Genomic DNA, 22,636 nt, shown 5'->3' with positions numbered 1-22,636 from the left:
TTGTTTTGAAGATTTAATGGATGTGGACAATGATGCTGCTATGCAGCATCATTAACAGATGCTGAGACTGTTGACTCCATGAAGACAGTGAATGAAAAAGGTGGCAGCAAAAACCTTGAAGAGGAAGAGGAAGAGGAAGAGGAAGAGGAAGAGGAAGAGGAAGAGGAAGAGGAAGAGGAAGAGAAAGGGGAAGAGGGGAGCGGGAGAGGCAGGTCGAAGCAGCACTGCCAGCGACGGCCAGCCAGGCCAAAGCGACAGTAATCACAGACAATGAAATCAACTCACAGATGATCAAAAGTTTAAAGCAAGCAAAAATTACGGATTACTTTTAAAGCCAATGATTTCTGGAAATTTTTATGTATGTATTGTGTTTTCTTTTACCAAATTTAATTTTTTTAAGGTGAAAATATTTTATTTTAAACTTAAAAATTCTTGTCTATTTCAGAAGTAGAACAAGATGCATAACAATCTAGCTTGGTTTCCTCATACACAAATGTGAAAATATTGCACTACAATAACAAAAAATTCATGGGTTGTAAACTTTTTTTTCTTTCTCAGAATCTTTGTTATGCTAAACTTTCAACACATCAAATGAATTTTGTCTTCCCTATTCGATATATCAAGGTTTGACTCTAATCAAAGTTGGCTAGATAACACCAGTAGAGTTACTGATGAGCTTAATATTTGTTTTATAAAAATGAAAACAATCAATTATTGTTAAAATTATTTAACTAGATAGACAAAAAATCTACTCACCAAGTGGCAGCAGAACACACGTATTAAAAACTATTGTGATTGGCACACTTTCGGAGCCAGTGGCTCCTCCTTCAGGCATAAGGGTTGAGGGGGAAGGAAGAAGGGTGAAGGAACAGGACAGGAGAGGTCTAGGAAAAGGGGTAGATTCGGGAAAGTCCGTGGGTCAGAGGAGACTTAACACACGGGATGAGAAGGAAAGACTGATTGTTTGGGACTGCATCAGATGTGATTTGAAAACCTGAGAGCTTAAAGGTGGAAGGCAGGGTAATTGCAAGACAGAGATTACTACTAAAACATAGTGCATGAGTTTATAAGAGTGAGTAAGCTAAGTGCATTGTACGTACGTAACGGGAGTGGGACAGGGCAGTGGAAAAATAGATGAGAAAGACAATGACAGATGTAGAAAACTACAAGATGTACAACTTTGCTTCCGCCATTTTTTCCCCAACATTTGATGCTTTAATGAAACAAAGTGGTTACGCATGTATCATTCAAATTATTTTCCATCGCTGGCCACTACTTTCCCCCATCTTTCGGGCAGTGTATGAATCCCGCATCGAAAAAATTGTTCATCTTTTGAAGCAATCCACGAATCAATCCAATTTGTGACTTCTTCATTAGATCGGAAGTGTTGGTCAGCCACACCATTCATCTAAACAGGTGATAGTCAGAGGGATCAATGTCTGGAGAATATGGCGGGTGAGGTAGGACTTCCCATTTTAACGTTTCCAAGTATGTTTTGACCTCTTTTTCAAAGTGGGGTCACTTTATTGTGCCTCTCGCTGTATTGCAGCCTTTTGTCTTTTAATGCTCTGCTCATATACATTAACTGCATTCGATAACGAGCTCTTGTGATTCTTTCACTTGGTTTTAACATCTTGTAGTACATGACGCTGAGCTGGTCCCAACAAATGCAGAGCATGATCTTGGAGCCGTTAAATTCGGTTTGGCCGTCGATGTGGAAGCATGGCTGGGATATCCTCACGATTTTTTGCATTTGAGGTTATCATAATGAACCCATTTTTTGTCCCTGGTTACAATGCTATGCAGAAAACCCTTCCGTTTTTGCCTCTGAAGCAATTGTTCACAAACATACAAATGCTGTTCAACGTCTCTTGGTTTCAGCTCACACGGGAACCAAGTTCCTTCTTTCTGAATCATGCCCATGACCATAGCCTTGAGAGTCGCCACCTATTGACAAACACCTTGTAAAATGGAGTGAAGCAAAGAGTAGATACAGTGAAGAAAGGCTAAGATGGAAGAAATTAACACAAATTGAGGCCAGGTGGGTGGCAAGAACCAAGGACATGTTGTAGTGCTAGTTCCCACCTGCAGACTACTGAGAAACTGGTGTCTGGGGGGAAGAATGCAGGTGCCGTGTGTGGTGAAACAGCTGCTGAGGTCATGAACATCATGTCATAGAGCATGCTCTGCAGCAGGATATTGCAAGTTGCCAGTATATACCCTCTGCCTACGCCCATTCATTGTAATTGATAATTTGGTGGTAGCAATGCCGATGCAGAAGGCTGAATAGTGTTTACATAATAGCTGGTGTACGACGTGTTGTTTTGCAGGTGGCTCTCCCTTTGATAGTATATGTTTTGCCAGTTACAGGGCTATTATAGGTGGTGGCGCAAGTCTTGTAAGGGGGATGGTCGCAGGGGTAAGAGCCTTAGGGTAAGGAGTTGGGTGCAGAAGGAGCATAGGGTCTGATAAGAATATTGCAAAGATTGGGAGGGCAATGGAAAGCTATTCTAGGTGTGGTGGGCAAAATTTCAGAGAGAATGGATCTCATTTCAGGGCATGATTTTAGGAACTCATAGTCCTGTCAAAGAAGCTGATGAAGGCATTCCAGACCAGGATAATACTGTGTCACCAATGGTGTGCTCCGAAGCTGTTTTGTGGAGGGATCAGTAGTACCAGGATTGGATGTGATGGCCTGGGAAATTTGCTTTTTAACTAGGCTGGTGGCGTAATTACTTGCAGTGAAGGCTGAGGTGAGAATGGTGGTGTATTGCTGTAAAGAGTCTGCATCTGAGCAAATACATCTGCCTCGGATGCCAAGGCTGTATGTTAGGGAATGTTTGACATGGAACTAATCTTCGCTTCACTCCATAATAGTTTCCTACATCTTTCATTTCTTTCCCATCCATTTTCACCACCCCACCCTCTTCCCACCTCTGTTGTATACAATGCACTTAGCTTTTCACTCTTATTAACTTGTGCAAGATTTTTTAGTAATAATCTCTGTCTTGCATATTACCCTGTCTTCCACCTTTAAAATAAACTCAAGGGATATACTATCATATGATTTCCATGGGTGAAAATCCTCAACACGAGTATTGCCCAGAGGGAGAAGACAGCTGGGCAAGTGGCAGAAACAAACAGCCCTTGGAATGGAATGTGAACCGCACCCTACTCCATTGCACCCTGACGTACAGAAGGAAATTCTTCCAATATGTGAAGATTTATCAAGGGCTGAATTACTGAAGAGATGTTCAGGTGGCCACACACAAAATGTGAATGAAAGTTTTAATTCCACTATTTGGCGAATAGCTCATAAACACTTGCACTCCTGACTAAAAGTCATTGAATTGGCAACATATTTAGCGGCAGGCTTATTCGTCCCTTCTGATGGTCATGAACAAGGCAGGAATTGTAATAGGCACGGAAAGCTTCAATTATGCCAAACAAATCAATAACCAGTGCGTGAGCTGGCAGAATTGACGTAGCTCATTGGAATCAAAGGAAGGTCAGAAAGCATTGCTGCAAGCGTAAAACAAAGCCTGTGAGGAAGAAAGATTACTATGTGGTGCTCAAATCGCAGATTAATTGGTAAGCATTAGACATTATTGGTAACTTCCTTGAATTTCTAGTTTCCAAGAATTTATTTTTCAATCGCATTTATCTCTAAATGACTTTTTTCACATTTGTGTGCAGTCTAACTCAAAAAGTATAGAACTGATCATTATGAAAATTGATAGTATGATTCTTTAAAAAATTACGAAGTATATGAACCAACTTGTGAGAAGATATCATGCTTTTAAGGGTATTTTTCTTTGCACATTTAGAAGAAAAAATTGTGAAAATTGAAGTAAATTGTTCCCATGCCTGCAAAATTTTAATTTTTCATAATTTTCACCTGCATTGAGGTTCATATTCTTCGAAAATAAGTTATTAATGTAAAATTGGAGAACTTTATTCACAACCTTCAGCAGGCATCAGAGCTTAACTTTGTTATTTTTGGCTGAAATTTTAAAAAAAAGAAAAAAAGAAAAAAAAGAAAAATTCACAAAAATTGTTCAAAATATGAATGAAATGATGTCAAAATTTTATTGAATTCTAATTAATTCTTTCCTCCCAAAGAATCAGTGCCAAACAGCCTTCTAATGTGGTTTCCCCACTTAAGCTTTCAGGTTTTCAAATCTCATCCAATGCAGTCCCCAACAACCTGTCTTTCCTTCTCATCCTGTACGCGAGTCTCCCCTGACCTGCAGTTCTAGGTGACTTTCCCAAAATCTTTCGTAGACCTCTCCAGTCCTTTTCCTTCACCCATTTTCCTTTGGCTCCGAAAGCTTGTCAATGACAGCAGTCTTTTATACGTGCATTCTGCCGCCGCTTGGTGAGTAGTTTTTTTATCTACCCTATTAAACAAAATTTGTTTTAGCTATTTCTATTGCTAAATGGACAAAGACTGGGGAGATATTGCCTTAAATGAACACGACAATTTCAGTCGTAATTTGTGAAAGTGGGGATTAGCAAAGGTTGAGACCAGGGAGACGAAGGATATGTTGTAAGGAGAGTTCCTGCCTACACAGTTCAGAAGAGCTGGTATTGGTAGGAAGTATCCAGATGGCACAGGCTGTGAAGCAGTCATTAAAGTGAAGCAGAACATGCTGAGTGTAATGTTCTGCAACTGGGTGGTCCAGCTGTCTCTTGGTCCCAGTTTGGAGGCGGCCATTCATTGGACAGGCAGCTTGTTAGTTGTCAGGCCCATGTACAAAGCATTACATGGCTGCACCTTAATTAGTAGATCACACAGCTGCTTTCACAGGCAGCCCTGACTGTGATTGGATAGGAGATGCCTGTGACAGTTCTTTTTGGCAGCAGTAGGGAAATCAACCATGAAAACCTTCCAGTAATTCTCAAACTTTGTCATTTTATGTGAGGACATAATATTAAAACTCTTGTAATCTCTGTAAACTTAGCTATCACCGCTAATTTTTTCACTGCTAGTAATATGAATAAGCCACGCTGTGATTACATACATACTAGGAGTTACCTTGATAAAACTGTCTTATTTATTGTGACTGAATGTTTCAGATGAAAGATGGCTTCATTTGGGATGAACTCACTGTAGCAGAAACAGTAGATGAGTTTCGCAGGGAGCAAAAGCTGAGTCGTGGGCCTAGTTTTGCTACAATTGCAGGATTTGGTCCCAATGGAGCATTACCACACTATGAGCCAAACAACATCACTAGCCTCACAATTGATAACAGTAGCATGCTTGTGCTTGACTCTGGTGGACAATATTTAGGTAAGTGAAACCGAGTGGAAGATAATGTTTTAAAAACTTTTACTAATTTCTAAGTGACATCCATGATTTATTATTATTTAAAAAAGATTCACATTATAACTTGCAAGTTGTACATATTTGAGAATACCAATTTCTTAGCAAATGGCAATTGATGTGAGAGTACATAACCACGCAAAAAAAAAAAAAAAAAAAAAAAAAAAAAAAAAAAAAAAATCAAAAAACAGGAAATTATTAAGTAGCAGTAATGATCAGAATAAATGGTGGTAACTTCTAAACTGACCAATTAATTGTCCAACAATCTAAAAAAGCACTTGCTTCACGTAACAAATGCCTCTATGAGTAGCAGTGGTGATGGTAATTGTGGTGACAGAATTGTTTGGGCACCCGATGTCAAGATCTTTACCAACTATACTAAAAATATGGTTACAAAATCACGAAAGAGCTCAAACAAGAAGATATTAAAATTCTACAGCAGATACATGTGGCTCGCTGACCCATTAAACTAAAAAAGGAATGAACCAGGCTCTATACAACACGTTAAATTTCCGAGAGTTTTTCAGAAGCGGATATGTAGGGGCAATTTGCTGTCGCTAGTAATGTAATTGCAAAGGCTTCCAAATAATGTGGCATTAAAAATTTCATTTTGTTTACTGGACTTAAGGTACAAAGTTTTCATACTGAACATTAATCTTTTTGTTCTAGATGGGACAACTGATGTCACACGCACTTTGCATTTTGGGGAACCCACAGACTTTCAGAAAGAAGTATACACACGTGTATTAATTGGTTCCATACAGATGGCCTCATTGATATTTCCAGAAGATGTACAAACATCAAACATAGATGTACTTGCCCGTGCTCCTTTGTGGAAAGTTGGTCTTGATTATCAGCATGGAACAGGGCATGGAATAGGTTCTTATCTAAGTGTACATGAATGTAAGTAATAAAACGGTCCTAAAATGACATCATTTAAAAAGGTTTTCAATCTAAGATTATGTATCACATATGCATATTGTCATCAATCACTTTAATAGATATTTCTTACCCCTAAGCATTTTGTGGAAGGACATAACTTGGACTAATGGTATTTTGCAGCTCCAATTATAGTAGTGTACAGCACAGGAAATGAGACATTCCAGAAGGGTCAGTTCTTCTCTAATGGCAAGTATTTCTACAACTCTAATCTTTAATTTACTGGAAACAATTTTCTTTCAAATGATACGAAACAATAACAAAAGTAGTATATTAAAAGCTAATTTTTAGTAAATCTATTTTCATTGAAACATCTTTCAGAACCTGGTTACTATAAGGAAGGTCACTTTGGCGTTCGTCTAGAAAACATCTTGGAAGTAGAACGAAGACAAACGGAGGTATAAAGCATTTGTGGATACCATATTCAACCTTTCATATTGGTGGTATTTTGTCAGGATATGGTGTGATTCTTACACTTACACAATATATGTTTTTGATAAGAAGTTGAGGCATGTTATAGAAAAAAGCAGTCACATTTATATGTACATAAGTATCAAAACCACACACTTTATTATTCTGTCATTCGCATTTGAGAAATGAGGTTAAATAAAATTGTAACCATATTGAACTAAAAATTTCAACCAAGTGCAATTTTGCTTTAAATAGCTTTATTTAGAGACTCATGATGACAGGTTTCGGACTTGAAAATTCCATCTTCAGATGCTGTGGAATTTGCTTCTGTATTACATTGTACAACTAAAATTCTAAATATTTTTAAGAGAATCCAGGATGGAATGTAAAAATATTACAAAAAAGGCAGTTACTATTCACCATATAGCAGAGATACTGAGTCGCAGATAGAAAAGACAAAAAGGCAGTTAGAAAGTGACTTTTGGAGTAGATATTCATCCAGCACAGAACAGAAATTTTTAGTTTTAGTTCTGGACTCACCAAAAGATCAACATCTGCTCTTTCCTTCATAATCTCAACACTTACTGCCAAACCCAGTTCACCTGGTTCTCACCTCAACAATGTACCTTCCCAGATGTCGATCCCCAACTCGCAGATGGCTCCATAAATATGTCTGTTCATTTCAAGCACACCAACCACCAACAATATCTCCACTTTCAAAGCTGTAACCTATTCCATGCCAAAAAGTCTTCCTTACAGCCTCACCATCCATGGACACTCCATCTGCATTGAAAAGCAAGAGTTGCACAAATATACTGATTATCTTACCAGAGTCTTTATTGACAGACAATATCTTATCCAGCTCATCCAAAAATCTCTCTTCCTCTGGCACCAATAAACCTGTTGATTGACAACCTTCTCTGATGTTGTTCATCCGTTATCAGCCAGGCATTGAAAAGCTCAACCGTATCCTTCACCAGGGTTTCGACTGCTTCTCATTGAATCCTGAGATGATGGACATTATATTCTGCCGCCAATTCAACCTACAGAATATCCTTGACCACCCCTGTTTTAGTCTGGCACTGCATGCGTCCCGCATGTATGTCCCATACAACCATCTACCACCTCCAACTGCAACTGCAATTCAGTCGTAGGCATTTCCTATACTATAAAAGGCAGAGCCACATGTCAAAGCAGCCATGCTGCAATTCCTGTGCAGCATTCTAGGGCATGGTAGGTGACCAACTCTCTACTCGCATGAACGGCCACTGCCAAACAGTTGCCAACAGCAAACTTGACTATCCAGAAGCCTAACTACAACCAAAGATACTTTAATAGCTGCGTCATTACACATGCCATTTGGATATTCCCTTCCAGCACAACTTTCTCTCAACTACAAAGGTGAGAATTCTCTCTCCAACCATATCCTGCTTTCTCATAATTCTCCTAGCCTAAAAGTCCGCTAGCCTGTTTCCCATTGCCTCACCTTACCTTTTTCCACACTACTCCTTCCCCATCTAGATTGTGTACTGCCTTCTCCCATTATGTTCCACCCTCCCCACCCCCCCCACCCCCATTTTCTCTCTCTTTTTCCCCTTTCCTCCTCACTCAACTCCATCTTGCCCCTCTCCATCTTTCTATATCTACCCCCTCATAACTCCTGTCATCTTCTTTGCAGCTGCTGAGTCATATGTTTTTCCCACTCCTGCCTCACACTACCCTGCCCCCACCTCCTTGCCTTGTGTGCCCTTCCCTATCACATGCCCCCATCCGTTGGTCCAGGCAACTGCTCAACAAACAGCTGCGGCAGTGTGTGTGTGTGTGTGTGTGTGTGTGTGTGTGTGTGTGTGTGTCCTTTCTACTATAAAAAAGAGCCAAAACTCGAAAGCTACTGAACAGTACTTTCTGTCGCTTGTGTCTGCACCACACATAGCCTGCTAAAGGTGAGTAGTTGCTTTCCCTTATCTTATGTTTTACTTAAGAATTACAGGGCCACATCATTGTTGTCATTGGGTTCTTACAGCAAGGTGGCTTAGGATGTTTTCAGATGCTTTGCCTACATATCCTTTCCTTTCGAAATTCTTTGTTAACCTGCCTCACCTACCTCTTTCTTGGATATCCAGTAGTCTTTGTCCAGACACATTCCTTTCTAATACTGATGCGGAATTTAGCTGGACTACATCCACTTCACTAAACCAAACTGCTTCAGTCTCACTGCTCTAAGGCTTTCCTCCATGGTCACTTCTACTTGCAGGTCTTTCCATATGTCTTCATTTCTGATTTCATCTCTTCTTGCCCTTTGTAGAGTAAAACCAAGGAATTCTTATTTAACATATTTTTGACATGTGGAATAATTGGGTCTACTGCCGGATGTTTGTGTCGCTCTGGCACAATATTTCGGCCACGTAACTCATTGCCTTCTTCTGGTGCTACCTGGACAAGATCCTCCAATACGGCAGTCTCAGGTACAACCTGAAGAAGGTAACAAGTTAAGTGGCCGAAATATTGTGCCAGAGCGACACAAACATCAGGCAGTAGACTAGATTATTCCACATGTCAAGATCTCACCGGGAAAGCCTGAAGAGTTATAACATATTTTTATTTGAGTTATGTGTCTGTTCATCCAGTTTAAGGTTTTCCATGGTTTCCCTAAATTGCTTATGCAAATGCCAAGATGGTTTCTTTGGAAAGGACACAGTCGATTTCCTTCTCCATCCTTCACCTGATCCAAGTCTGTGTATGACGGCCACATTATAGGAAAAAATATATCAATTTATTGTACGACTTATGATCGTCAGATAGAATGTTAACATTCAGTGAAGCAGGAGAAAATTTTCCACAGAAACAATCATCTGTGCCACAAATGATTTTATGACTCAAGACAGTTAATTTGAAGAACATTTGTGTACCCATTTTCAGCAGTTATCCCTTGAGCAATGAGGTTAAAGTCATTTGCAAGAAATTACTTAATTATATTTTTACAAGCATCAGACACCTTTCACCTTATATATCAGTGTATCAGTAGGGCTTCTGCACTCAGAATTTTGTAGAAGGATTCATTCCCCAATTGCGGGTACGTTAATGTACAACTACAAAATTTATCTTTATGAATAACTTCATAGTAAAACAGCTCTAATGATGCTTCAGCCCAAGAAGCAAAATGTCTCAAGTGATGATAAAGGAAAAATAACTGCATGCCGATAAGTTGCTTAATCTCATTAGTATATACTGTAGTTTGATTTGTTCAGTTAAAAAAGCACTGAGAAAAAATAACTCTAATATTTGTAGGAACTGAGTGAATGCTGACTTAACTGTTTTAATAGGTGTCAATAGTTGAGGGGGGAGAGTGAGAGAGAGAGAGAGAGAGAGAGAGAGAGAGAGAGAGAGAGAGAGAGAGAGATGTGGCACTGGTATTTGCTTAAGCGATTTGAGGAAACCCTGGAAAAATTCAATCTAGATGAATTCAGTGTGTTGACTACAGTGCCACCTCACTCTGTATGGCAGGAATAGTTGTATGGTCCCACAGTAGTGCTGTGGAGTTCTGCAGATGCAACTATCGTTCTTCTGTCTTTTGATTCTGTTCCTGATTTCCAAGTCAACAGGAATATTCCTAAAATTACCAACAATGCATCATTTGGGGTCATTTGGTCAGCACCTGTTAATCTCACTAGCACACCTCACTGCATTCTTCCCATTTGTGACACTAACTTCAGTAGTCTGCGCAAGAAAATTTGCCATAACCTGCAAAATTACTTCTTTTGAGAGACTTGATTAACTTAGTAACCTGTTCCCTGAAGAAAATCCAAAATACCAATGTAAAGTAATGGAATAATTTCTATGCTTGTCTTTTCTCCCCCCCACCCCACCCCCTCGAGTCTATCAAGAGCTCTAATCAACAGTTATGCAGATAGCATAACATAAGGCTATAAGGCTGACTATGTTTATGGGAAGATAACAGGTTACTCAGTAAGTTACTTAATATTCTTTAGGAAATATTTTTAAAAATTAAAATTTTATAATTTGGAGCAATATGTTCGAAAGGTTTTTCAATCGCTGTGTTTAAGTTTACTGACTTGTTTAGATATTGCTGGCCTGCCCAGTCAAGTGAAAAATAAAATATTCCTGCTTGCTCTGACTTTTAAGTATAATTTAATTATGAAGAGTCATGTGACTTTTATAGTGTATATATTTGCAGTCTGGCATTAGTTATCTCCCATCTTGTTTTTCAGCACCAATCTCACAAGACCTATTATGGGTTTAAAACTGTAACACTTGTACCATATGAACCAAAACTTATAAAGGAAGAAATGCTTACCAGCGAACAAGTAAGTCATTCAAAATCATAAACACACATTTTATTCATTATAACTTATTTGCTGTACTAATATGCACTTGTGTTACCAGAGGGACTGGCTGAATGAATACAACTCACAGATTCGAAGCTTAGTGGGAGCAGAACTGAAACATCAGAAGAGAATGAAGGGTTTTTATTGGATGATGTCGAAAACAGGATATGTGCCTCCATATTGTGCACGATATAACAGGGCAACAGCTTATACTCCATTATGCAGGATGTTCATTTTTTTTGCTATGTTGATATGTTGGCTCTTTTAAAACATCAGATACACATACGATGTTCACAGACCATAATAAAATAAAATAATCTGATGTTATGAGTTGCTGGAAAATCACATTTTTGAAATGCACATAATGTGAGCAAAACTTTATTTTGGCATATTAAAATTTCAAAGCATGAAGTCATTTTTACATATTGTTAAGATGTCATGAATAGCCTCATCCCTGAGCAAAGGGCTTCTATTTTTTTCCTTGAAATGTGCAATGAAATATTTTTACTACTGTTATTTATTCATAGGTATATAAGCATGAGACAGTCAAAGGATAATAAAATTTATTAAAGGCACAATAAAAATGAAGAAACATTTTGGCGGTTGTAGTTGTGGATTTCAATGTTTATAAAGGTTGACAAGCTAAACTGGAACACACATCTTAATCAAAACTCCTCGGGCATCTGTCAGCTATGTTTCTGCAGATGAGAGACATTTAATGCCATCTGCTATATCCCTGTGTAGCACTACTACCACGGAAGTCACTGTGCAGGAAATGTGGTATATATGGGAATGGTGTGTTTATACATTGTAATATGAAACTGTAACAGAAAATCATAAAATAAAAGTACATAATAAAAGAAGGAACATACGATTTCAATATAGGGAAAAATACAGGTAAACATAGCATAGGTAATTAGGAGAAGAAAAGCAAAAGAATTATTACAGAGACATGAAAAGGTTGAATGGAAGACAAGAGCAAGTACTAGAACTATAAGGAGGGTTTAGAATTAGTCAAGACTGGGAGAGATACGAGATGGCGGTTGATGGAATCAAATGCACATTCAAAGTAAGTTACATTCAGCAGAGTTCTGAAATGTTAATTTTGGGAGCAACTACCATGATGGTTTGAGTTGCTATCTACTTCCTCTACTGTGTTTTGCCACTAACAGATATGAAGTGGATAGTAGTAGGCACTGTCCTTCTCTCCACACACACACACACACACACACACACACACACACACACACACACACACACATTTTGAAGTTAGGACAGCAATATTTGAAATGGTGCTGAGAGGTATTTGAGAAGTGATTATTGTACCTCAGAAGAATTCTGCTTACTCTAAATATGCCCTATGGACCCTACATAGCGTTCAGCGACATCCATCTCTAAAATATTCATGTTGCACATCAGTTAACCTGCACACAATTTCAGGTTTCTGCACTATGCTGATCAACGCAATGCTTTATGTAAGAATGAAACAGCACAAGTAAATATTACACACATTAACATACAGCACCATGTTGTAGAACTCTCTCTGCAACACAATGATGTAGACTTTGCTATATTACAGACTAATGATTCAATCATGAGTGTCCCTCTCTACACCAGTTCTTTACAACTCCATATATAAAAATAGATTACAAAACAAGTACTCAGTACTGATGATACCAAAAAAAGGAGTTCTAATCTGTTGCACCTTCTTTTCTGTTACTTTTTTCCACTTCTAAAAATTAAGTACACTTTTGAACAATGGAAAATCCAGGATGGAATGTGGCAATATTATGAAAAGGATTGTCGCAGATAGGCACATTGAAAATACTGTCAGAAAATAAGCTTTTGGCCAATAAGACGGTTGCCGAAAGTAGACAATGTGCGCGCACATGCACATGCCGCCCCCCCCTCTCCCCCCACACACAGCTGCACATGCGTGCAAATGTAACTCAAACACACACAGGCACAATCCCTGGCTGCTGTAGCCAACTGTCAGGCTATAGTGGCCAGAAACTGTGGTCATATGTGTATGAGCTGCATTTGTATTTTATTGTCTGTTTTCACTGAAGGCCTTGTTGGCTGAAAGCTCGTTTTCTGGCAATCTTTCTGTTGTGCCTATCTGCGACTCGGCACCTCCAATATATGATGAGTAGCAATGATTCTTTTCATAATGTTGTTAAAGTACACTTTCATAATTCTGTATGATAGTAGCTTCTTTTCTTCTCTCTTCATTATTTTCCTGCTTTCCTCCCTTCGTTTTTATTTTCCTTTTCCTGACCAGTTATTTCCAGTGGCCACGTCTTTATTTTGTTCAGTGTAAACTGTCTGACATTGTTCCAGAAACTTATCAAGATATCTCCAACCAGCTGACTAAACTGTCTTCTTATCCACTGGTCCCAGATGATTTCTACGTTTCATGAGACGTTTTTCCATTTAGGCTATATTTATTTTGACCAGTTTTTCATTTAACAACTATTTTCAATTTTTAACCCATTACTGAGTGATGAGCTAGAAGAATATTTCATACATAAGAAAATGACTGAGAATTCACATGATGTACTTCCATTAGTTGGCTGTGGTACCCATCATGAAGTAAATTTTCTTGTTAAATAACATCTCTCCTCATTGGTTTGAACTACTGTTGTACCATCAAAAACTGAAATTGCCTTTTTTTCCAAACAATTTAATTAGACATTCCATAGAAGCTTCCATTAGCCTATATTATCCTAGGAATATGAAACAGAAGAGAGACACAATAATGCAACATCGGAGTAAGTACAGAAGGAAGTTAATATATACTGGTGTTATCATTATTTTTATTCATGATTAGATGTGACAGTAAATAAAAGTAAGTGTAGAACAAAAAAGAAAAAGATTAACTCACTTTTAAAATAGCCACAAAGGGTAATAAGGAAGTATCAGTTTTATTGTACCATTATACTCATGCTTATATGTGACAGTAAGTAAAAGAAAATAAAGAAAGTTGCAGTGATTAAAAAGCAACATGATGTGTTTAAGAGATTTAACTGAAGACACAGCAAAAAGGGACTGTGAATAAAGAACTGTCAGTGTGTGGATTGCAATTTCCAGTCAGAATGAATGAGTCAACAGACCGCTACATAATAACAAAGCTCTGAAGTCAAGTTTGCATCACAGGAAGATAAAAGTATGAATCAATTGAGAAAATAGTTGTCAATTGCTTGACTTGTTGAACTGGGAAGCTGCAACGAAGACAGTGTGATCGAACATCCAATATCCCACCCTCCCTGGTAATAACTCAAGGAATAAAGATAATATCTGAACAAAAAAACAAACATCAAACATTTTGCTTGGAAACACCACGTAAGAATATCAACAATGCAGGAAAAGATAAATTTCTCCTTACCATAAAGCTGACACATTAAGTTGCAGATAGGCATTATTAAAAGACACTTACACATAAGCTTTCAGCCATAGCCTTCATCACAAAAAGAGAAAAACACAGCATTCATTCACATAAGCAAGAACACCTCATGCACACATGATCTACAACTCTGGGAGATCAGGCCGGAGTTGGCCATGTGTGTGAGGTGTGCTTGCTTGTGTGAATGAATAGTGTGTGTTTCTCTTTTTCTGACAATGGCTGTGGCCAGAAGCTTATGTATAAGTGTCTTTTAATTGTGACTGCCTGCAGATTAATGTGTCATCTCTACGGCAAGTAGAAATCTATCTTTTCCTACATTGTAAAGATTTTACTTGAATTTTTAATTTAATGAGAATAACAATTCCAGGTGAATCATCAACAGAGACGTAAGCAAACTGAGAATATTGCTAGCTTTCGGTTGGATCCCTTCTTCATAGTTTTACACACACACACACACACACACACACACACACACACACACACACACTTCAAAAGCTGTATTGTTCTAGATGGCTAAATTGCAGCTCGAAGGAGGTGGAGTGTTCCAAGGAGTATTGGGGAAGGGTGGCTGGATGGCGGCAGAGACAGGCAGCAGGAAGTAAGGATAGAAATGTAGCACCATTAAGCACATTCTGGCTGAAGCAAAATGATGGGGAAGGGGTTGAGTGATGGAGGCAGATCAGAGGAAAGGGGAGACTGAGCAGAAAAGGATGTGAGGGCAGGATGAGTGGGTTAGGGTCATGGGGCTGCTGACCACCCATTGGCAGAACACACTGTGGAGTACAACATGCTCAGTTTCAAAGGGTGCTTCATCTTCTTCTTTATTTACATCTTTAGGGTGTGGGCAGAGAGTACTTTCTGTACCACTGTTACTTACTTCATTTCCTGTTCCAGCCGCAAATGGTCCTTGGGTTGAACAACTGTTGGTAAACCACCGTGTGAGGTTGAATCTCTCTAGTTTTATCTTCTTGACCTTTCCACAAGAGACATATAGGAGGAAGTAATACATCACTTCACTCTTCTAAGTATACACTCAGAATTTTAACAGTAAACAACCTATGCCATCTAGATCCTTGTCTCAACACAAGCTTCCCTGAATTAAGCTGCAATGGTTAGCACACTGGACTCACATTCGAGATGATGACAGTTCAAATATGCATCTGCGACCATCCTGATTTCAGTTTTCTGTGCTTTTCTTAAACTGCCCCAGACAAATCCTGGAGTGGTTCCTTTGAGAGGGCACAGCCAATTTCCTTCCCTATCTTTAAAATGTTCCGATCTTATGTTCAGTCTCTAAGGACCTCAATGTCAATGGGACATAAACCCTAATCTTCATTTCTTTCTTTGAATTACATAGCTGGGAGTTGTCCTTTGATCCCGTAATCCTCCCAGTCTTAATCTCTGTTAGCCCATGCCCCACAGTCACCTCCATCCTTCCCTCTGACCCTAATTTCACTCATCCTGCACTCACCCACATGCTCTTCTCTAGCCTCTCTCTTCGTGTTTTCTATTAACCCTTTCAATCCACTCACGGAGCAAGGTGGCGTAGTGGTTAGCACACTGGGCTCAGATCTGGGATAATGATGGTTCAATCCCGCGTCCGGCCATCCGGATTTAGGATTCCCACAATTTCCCTACCAGGCAAATGCCAGGATGGTTCCCTTGAAAGGGCATGGCCGACTTCCTTCCCCAATCCAACGACCTCTCTGTTTGGTCTCCTCCACTTCATCATGTGCTCACTTCAGTTGCCCCTGCCTGTGGCTCAAATGAGTTCACAGGTGCCACATTCTGATCCTCTGCCTCTTGCTAACAGGTGTTATCCACCTGCCCCAACCCTCCCTCTTGTTCTCTGTCTTCTGCCTCACTGACCAATCCATTTGACAAAATCTCTCACTCAAATTGAGATGCAGTACCCGCACAGTGTAGTCAGCCAGAACAATGTAGCCCTAGAGGTATGTGTACATGTAGTCTATAGTTCGGAAGGAGGATTCAACTGAAAGCTAGCACAGTTCTTTATCTTTGTTTTGTGTCTGTCAGTAACTCAGCACCTCAACTATTCAGTAAGTTATTATCTTTACTCCTTAAATTATTTATATTCCACCAAGCTAATATATCAAAAGAAAATCATCAATTTTTGAAAATATAGTTTGACTGGATTGATAAAAAAAAAATCTACCAAGTCGCTGCAGGAGAAAATATACATAAATATATTGAAATATGTAAGCTTTCAGAGCCACCAGTTCCTTATTCTGGCAGAAGTGTTGAATGGGAAGGACAAGGGGCAAAGGAAAAGGACTGGTGAGGTTTAGGAAATGGGGAGAGTCTGAAAAAGTTGTCCAGAACCCCAGGTCAGGGAAACCTTGATGGATGGGATAGGAAGGAGAGACTCGAGATTTGCAATCAGATATGTACTGATTGAGGAAATGTTCAGCAGCAGACAGACCATGGACGTGGTGGATGTTGGTGGTATAGATGGAGGTGGCATCATTGGTGAAAAGCGAGGTGTGTGATGGGTGTAGGACAGGCACAGACCTCAGATGGTCTAGAAAATAATTGCTGTCTTTAAGATAGGAGGGAAGTCTTTGTATTACTGATTGCAAGTGTTGATCAACTAATGCAGATACAAGTTCAATGAGTGCTTTGAAGCCAGTAACTATGGGACAGCCAAGGTGATTGGGTTTCTGGATCTTAAGAAGGTAGAAGATTGGAGTCCTTGCTTTGGGTGGTGTAAGAAGTTATATGGATTGAGGTGTTAGGAGCCAGAGATGTTAAGGAGGGTCTGTAGGTCAGCTTGAATCACAGGGATGGGATTCTGATGTCAGATGCTGTATGTAGAGATGTCAGATGCTGTATGTAGAGATGTCAGACAGCTGGCATAGACCGTTGTTTACATACAACTGTTGGTCAAGTACCACAGTGGTAGATCCCTAAATCGCTGGGAGGATAATGATGGAGTCATTAGGTTTTAGGCAATGAGAGCCTGGAGTTCTATGGTGGACAGCTTCAGGTTATATTGAAGGGACCTGAGGAAGGGTTGTGAACCAATGTTGGGTGTTAGGCTTGTAAGGTACAATTTTGAGGTAGTGGATCAAGTTGAATCAAGATCGGAACGTTCAAAGCAGGGTTCAATATCAGTTTTGTTGTTGGAAAGGTTTAGGAATTAGGTTGAAAAACTGTATTTCCAGTAGACATTGTGTGTGAAGGAAAGTAGGTCCTTCACCAAAACCACGTGATTAAATGCAGATTTATGGCTGAAAGTGAGACCTTTGAATAATATAGATAACTGAGGAGGGGAGAGGTTAAGAACACTGTGCTGTCCCGGCTGGTTCTTGTGATCATGAGTTATTATTCCTCTAGAAGACATTAGTGAAGGCTGGGAGACATTAATCAGTTTATCCAAGTTCAGGTTGTAGACAGGAGAGGTTGTTGATATTGTGGCTGTTTAGGAAGCTGGAGAGGGACAGGGCGGGAAAAGCCACTATTGATGTAGTTTACGAGAAGGTGGGATAGCTTTTTGAGGTGAAGCCTGGTCTGTTGTTGCATTCTGAACTTGGTTTGCTGAATGATACCATCCAATGAAACAAGAGATGGCAGATAACCGCAAGATTTTGTACGAGATAAGTCTGGTGGAGAAGAAATTGACAGATGAGACATATGGAACACAGATTAGCCATGTAACTGCAAGAAATTGCTGTACTTGGAATTGTAAGGGGAGCTGGTGTAGAACAGGATTACATCCAGGAATGGGGACTTTCAATGTCCCAGGATTGACCAGACTTCAAGAAACGGAATGTGGGACCTTGGGTCTGATAGTGCAAAAGCATGTTTTTGAAGAAACAAATGCAACATTTGATGGGATTCGTCATGGAAAGAGAGGAAGGCTGGAGTGTTAAGAGATGTTGGAAGAGGCAAAAAAGAAGCAGAGACAGGAGAAAAGAGAGAAAAAAGGAAGAAAAGCAAGGGAAAGATTACAAAAATTTGTATGAAAATCACAAGAACAAAAAATGGTTAACAAGACGTAATGAGTGGGTGAGAATTTCTTGCCAGAAAAGATGACTGTACATTAGGAAAAAATTATGACTGTAAAAAATTGTGATTGAACAAGTTGTGAAATCAGACAAAATTTTAAAAACAGGACAAACAGAAGAGGAAGTAATGAGAGAAAATGTAATCCAGAGACAACAGGAAAGTCGATCAGAGCAGTACGGCAAAAAACTAATCAACGAAAACTTAAATAATCCTGTAAAAGAAAGGTAAGTAAGGGGGGGATTGAGGAAATTGCTTCAAATTTGCAAATAAATTGATGGAAGACGATCAGGAGAAGGCCCTGCAGTGTAGTGAATGATAAACGAAGTGTTATATGCAAATTCATGAACAACAATGGACTTGTGCACGAAAATCAGTACTGGAAAAGGTGATGGGGCAAGACGTTAGTTAAAATAGATGGTACAGAGAAACAAATGAACAAACTAGCACATAAGGTAAAAACTGATGACAGTTCGAAAAAGACAGACGACGATGACTGCCAAGGGGATTACATAAGAAGGAATAATGGCCACACAGGCTAATACATCCATGAAAATAATAAGTTTTTGAAACTATAAAATAACTGGTTTGCGTATCCTTCTCATCCCTTCTGATAAATCTCTAGAGCCAGGGTTCTGGGCAACTTTTCCAAACTCTTCCCATTTCCAAAACCTCACCAGTCCTTTTGTTTCCCTTTCTTCATTTCCCTTCAACCCTTCTGCCAGAAGGAGCCACTGACTTTGAAAGCTTACATATTTCAATACCTTTATGTGTGTTTTCTCCTGCTGCTGCTGCTTAAGAGGATATTCCACCAATGTCTTTCCATTACCATAACTCATTTTTTTGTGAAAATTATAAATTACACGAGGAATGCAAGTAGCATGGAATATATTCATTTGTGTGAGAGAAAGATATCAGATGATTTAATGACATGTAATGATTAAGAGGTTTTCATTCCTTCTCTCTGCCCCTTTATTAAAAGTGGTGCATTACGAATACTGTAACCTGACTGGCATCAAGAAAGAGTCGCAAAATGAAGAGTAATAGGTACACGTATGACCAGGGCAACTAATGCATTGTCAAATGTAGGCCCAAAGCGCTGTTAAAAGCTGGAAGAAATATACAATAATACAGGAAATTAATACACAACTGATAGGTCACTTTTATTAACTGGAACAACAGTAGCTATTCAGCATCATGAGGAATTGAAAAACTCCATCTGAAGAGATGCTTTTAGCTAAAAAAAAGTACAAGTGATGAACTACTTATTCATTCAAAAGAGTATATTAAAATAGAAACAACCTACTACTTACAAAATTGTAATAGTATCTCCTCAAAATGTAGAGTCCCAAAACGCTAAGACAGCCATAGAAGCTTAGGTAGATTAAGCAGTTGACGACATGCTAAATCAGAAACTGCCAATGACATTGTTGTGACTCTACAGTACTACAATCATTTCTTTTGCCCTAAAATGCCGTGCATAATGAAGTTACAAGTTTAACATAGATTAATGACATATCATCTCAGCAAAGTATACAAAAACTGGCACAACAGATTTCTTCTTACTACCAAGAGTGGGATCATTACATCATAATTACAAGTTGAAAAGAAAAGAGAGGCATGTTGTGTCCAGCAATCATTTACTGGGGATCATTGTTACAGAAATAAACAGGCTCACTAGGTTATTTAGTTCTATCGTATATTTCATAATTGAGACACCCACAATTCTTTTCTACAGGTTATTGTCTGAGTCAGATAGTAAGTGCCGCCCCCCCCCCCCCTCTCTCTCTCTCCCCTCCCAACACAAACTACACACTGTAAATGGAAAAGACAGCCTTCACCAAGACCTCTTCATTGGTCCCATGTTCTGTCACAGGCAAGGAGAGTGTATAAAGACATTTTGGTATGCAACTGATTTGTACCAAAGTTATCTATTTATGATGGTGTTCAGATATCTTTATTCAATGTAATTTGATATCAGTAACACCACAAAAACATCTGTGAACAGTTACAGCCAACTCAAATGTTGTAAATTTAATAACTATGCCTTGGATGCCAGATTCTAGCCCAAGAATCTAATCTGATATAACTGTGTTGTTCTGATTACACTAGTTTCTGTGGCACAAATAACTTATGGACCACTCAGTAAAGATGCAATAGTATATTCTCCATATTTGAATAACATGTAGTTTTAAAATGATTCACATAAGAGTATTATATAAATATGTCTGCTTACATCATACATTTGTGCTTTATAAGAATCAAAATTTAAAGTGCTGAATGCAAATTTTTTTTTTTTTTAAACTGTGTTGTATCAATTGTTAGCATGAACATTACTGAATCATAACATAAAAAATTTAATCACCACCAAATAAAGTTTACTGTGTTTGTCATTACTGAAATATTTAACTGTGATTATCCACGTAGATTCAGTGACATGTCATATGTTTACTTTTTGGAACATGTTAACAACCTTTTTGTGTACCACTGCAATTGTTGCCACTTATTTAGTAGACTACAATTACCACTAAATTACAGTGAAATTTATTGTAATAAAATTCTCTTCATGATCAGACCTGAAGACCCCAGAATTAGAAACATTAATTTCCCAATCAGAACAACATTTCTGAACCAAGTTTTGTAACTGGCTCATTTTAGTATTTTCATATTTTGGTTTTATGTCAACCTTCCAGTCAGCTTTTCTTCTCTCCCTCACCCAGAATCCTTTCTGTATTTGGCTTTCAAATGCACTCTAAATTATTGTCCTACACTCCTATTTACAGCTACTTTAGCAATCTTCGCTATTTCCACAAATGTAAACTATTTTACCTGAAAATAAAGTTGGCAGAGGTAATACGTAAGACATAATGAATAATTTATGCAATAAAATCCATGTTTTGTTTATCTTCCTATTGCTGATATAGCTAACTGAGAGTTATAGAACTCCAGTGTTATGTTTACCCACTGAACTTTACCAGAAGAGAGATGAATGGGCTAATGATTGAACTTATTTTACAATTGTACACTGCCTTGAGTATTATTAAAACCAAGCAAACCAAACTAAGGAAAATCTACCTCTAATAATGTATCGACTATTGTCTTAGAATACAGTAGCAACATTTTTCTATGGACATGTGAGTGCAAATGACATACATAGAAATGTTGAGGAATAAAGATGTAAATGGAATTTATGTAGTTCAGTGTTGTAATTAAATTTAATGGTAATCAAAAGTAGTGGCAAAAGAAGAAACAAATTTTGATAAGATAGCAGTTAAAGACAATGTATGCCACATTTCTGTATAATGCTATTTGCTGAAGTGTCACTGTGTTACACGAGCTGCCTTATACATGGTTTAATGACAAAATAAAATATGTTCTCATGAAGACAGTGTGTAAGATCTTTATATATGAAATGTTATATTCATTTGCATGTATAATGTTTATTTTTTTTTAATTTCTCAAATGTGATACATATGTGTAAACAATTTTCACCAATTTTCCTACAATTATTCCAAATAAAATAGTTTTTTTCCAAATCTGTAATATACATTACTTCCAGGGTAAAATATTTAATAAAACTGAATGAAAATAAATGAGTGCAAATTAATACTGATCCCAGTACACCTGAATTGTTTTCAGAAAAGTTTGTTTTTGAAAGAGCAGTCTAAAAAAACTTACTGACCCTTCAAGATTTTCCTCTGTTAACTGTACTGTAGCAAACACACAGGAAATGAGAAGCACGAGGATACTTTTAATAAATTTGAAAATTCAGCAAGCTATACACCACATATAATTTGCAAAATCAGAATAATACTATAATTATTTGCAACTGCATTGATATCCGATTGTTTCATATGGAAGATTTACTATAGCAGCAACTGTGGGCCTTGAGCAAATCCCACATACAATAGTACTCTTATAGGTAAGACTATGATTACAGATGATGAAAAACCAAGAAATCACATGATTAAAAATATGATTGGTGGCTGCCACTTTGCAGTTATAAAAAACAATCTACCTGACATTTTGCTCCATTAAACAGTAGCAGCACACGCAAATGCAAAGAAAAAATGAAATGAACTCCTAGTTTTTGGGACAGACTAACTAGGAAATCTATCACAATAGTGATGTTGGAAAACAAGGGCAGAAGTTTCTATATATAGGCCTACAGTTACTTTTTTTGGT

General features: G+C 38.3%; 1 protein-coding gene across 2 annotated transcripts in view; it reads left to right on the top strand.

Moving 5' to 3' along the window:
• The window catches only part of LOC126281933 (xaa-Pro aminopeptidase 1-like), a 322,109-nt gene extending 300,715 nt beyond the window's left edge, over positions 1–21,394 (top strand). Inside the window, exons 9-14 of one of the 2 annotated variants that reach the window (XM_049981279.1) lie at positions 5,080–5,293; positions 5,996–6,229; positions 6,389–6,454; positions 6,587–6,663; positions 10,906–11,001; positions 11,081–21,394. In XM_049981279.1, coding sequence (XP_049837236.1) covers positions 5,080–5,293; positions 5,996–6,229; positions 6,389–6,454; positions 6,587–6,663; positions 10,906–11,001; positions 11,081–11,290 — 897 coding nt within the window. In that variant the 3' untranslated portion in view covers positions 11,291–21,394. The remainder of the gene's footprint in view (positions 1–5,079; positions 5,294–5,995; positions 6,230–6,388; positions 6,455–6,586; positions 6,664–10,905; positions 11,002–11,080) is intronic. The other variant, XR_007551312.1, reaches the window with a different exon arrangement.
• Positions 21,395–22,636: the final 1,242 nt, after the last annotated feature.

This window comes from Schistocerca gregaria, chromosome 1, assembly GCF_023897955.1.
Source record: "Schistocerca gregaria isolate iqSchGreg1 chromosome 1, iqSchGreg1.2, whole genome shotgun sequence".
NCBI classification, from domain to species: domain Eukaryota; kingdom Metazoa; phylum Arthropoda; class Insecta; order Orthoptera; family Acrididae; genus Schistocerca; species Schistocerca gregaria.
Note: the sequence above shows the minus strand (reverse complement) of the source record. Positions and strands in the feature narration are given on the sequence as shown.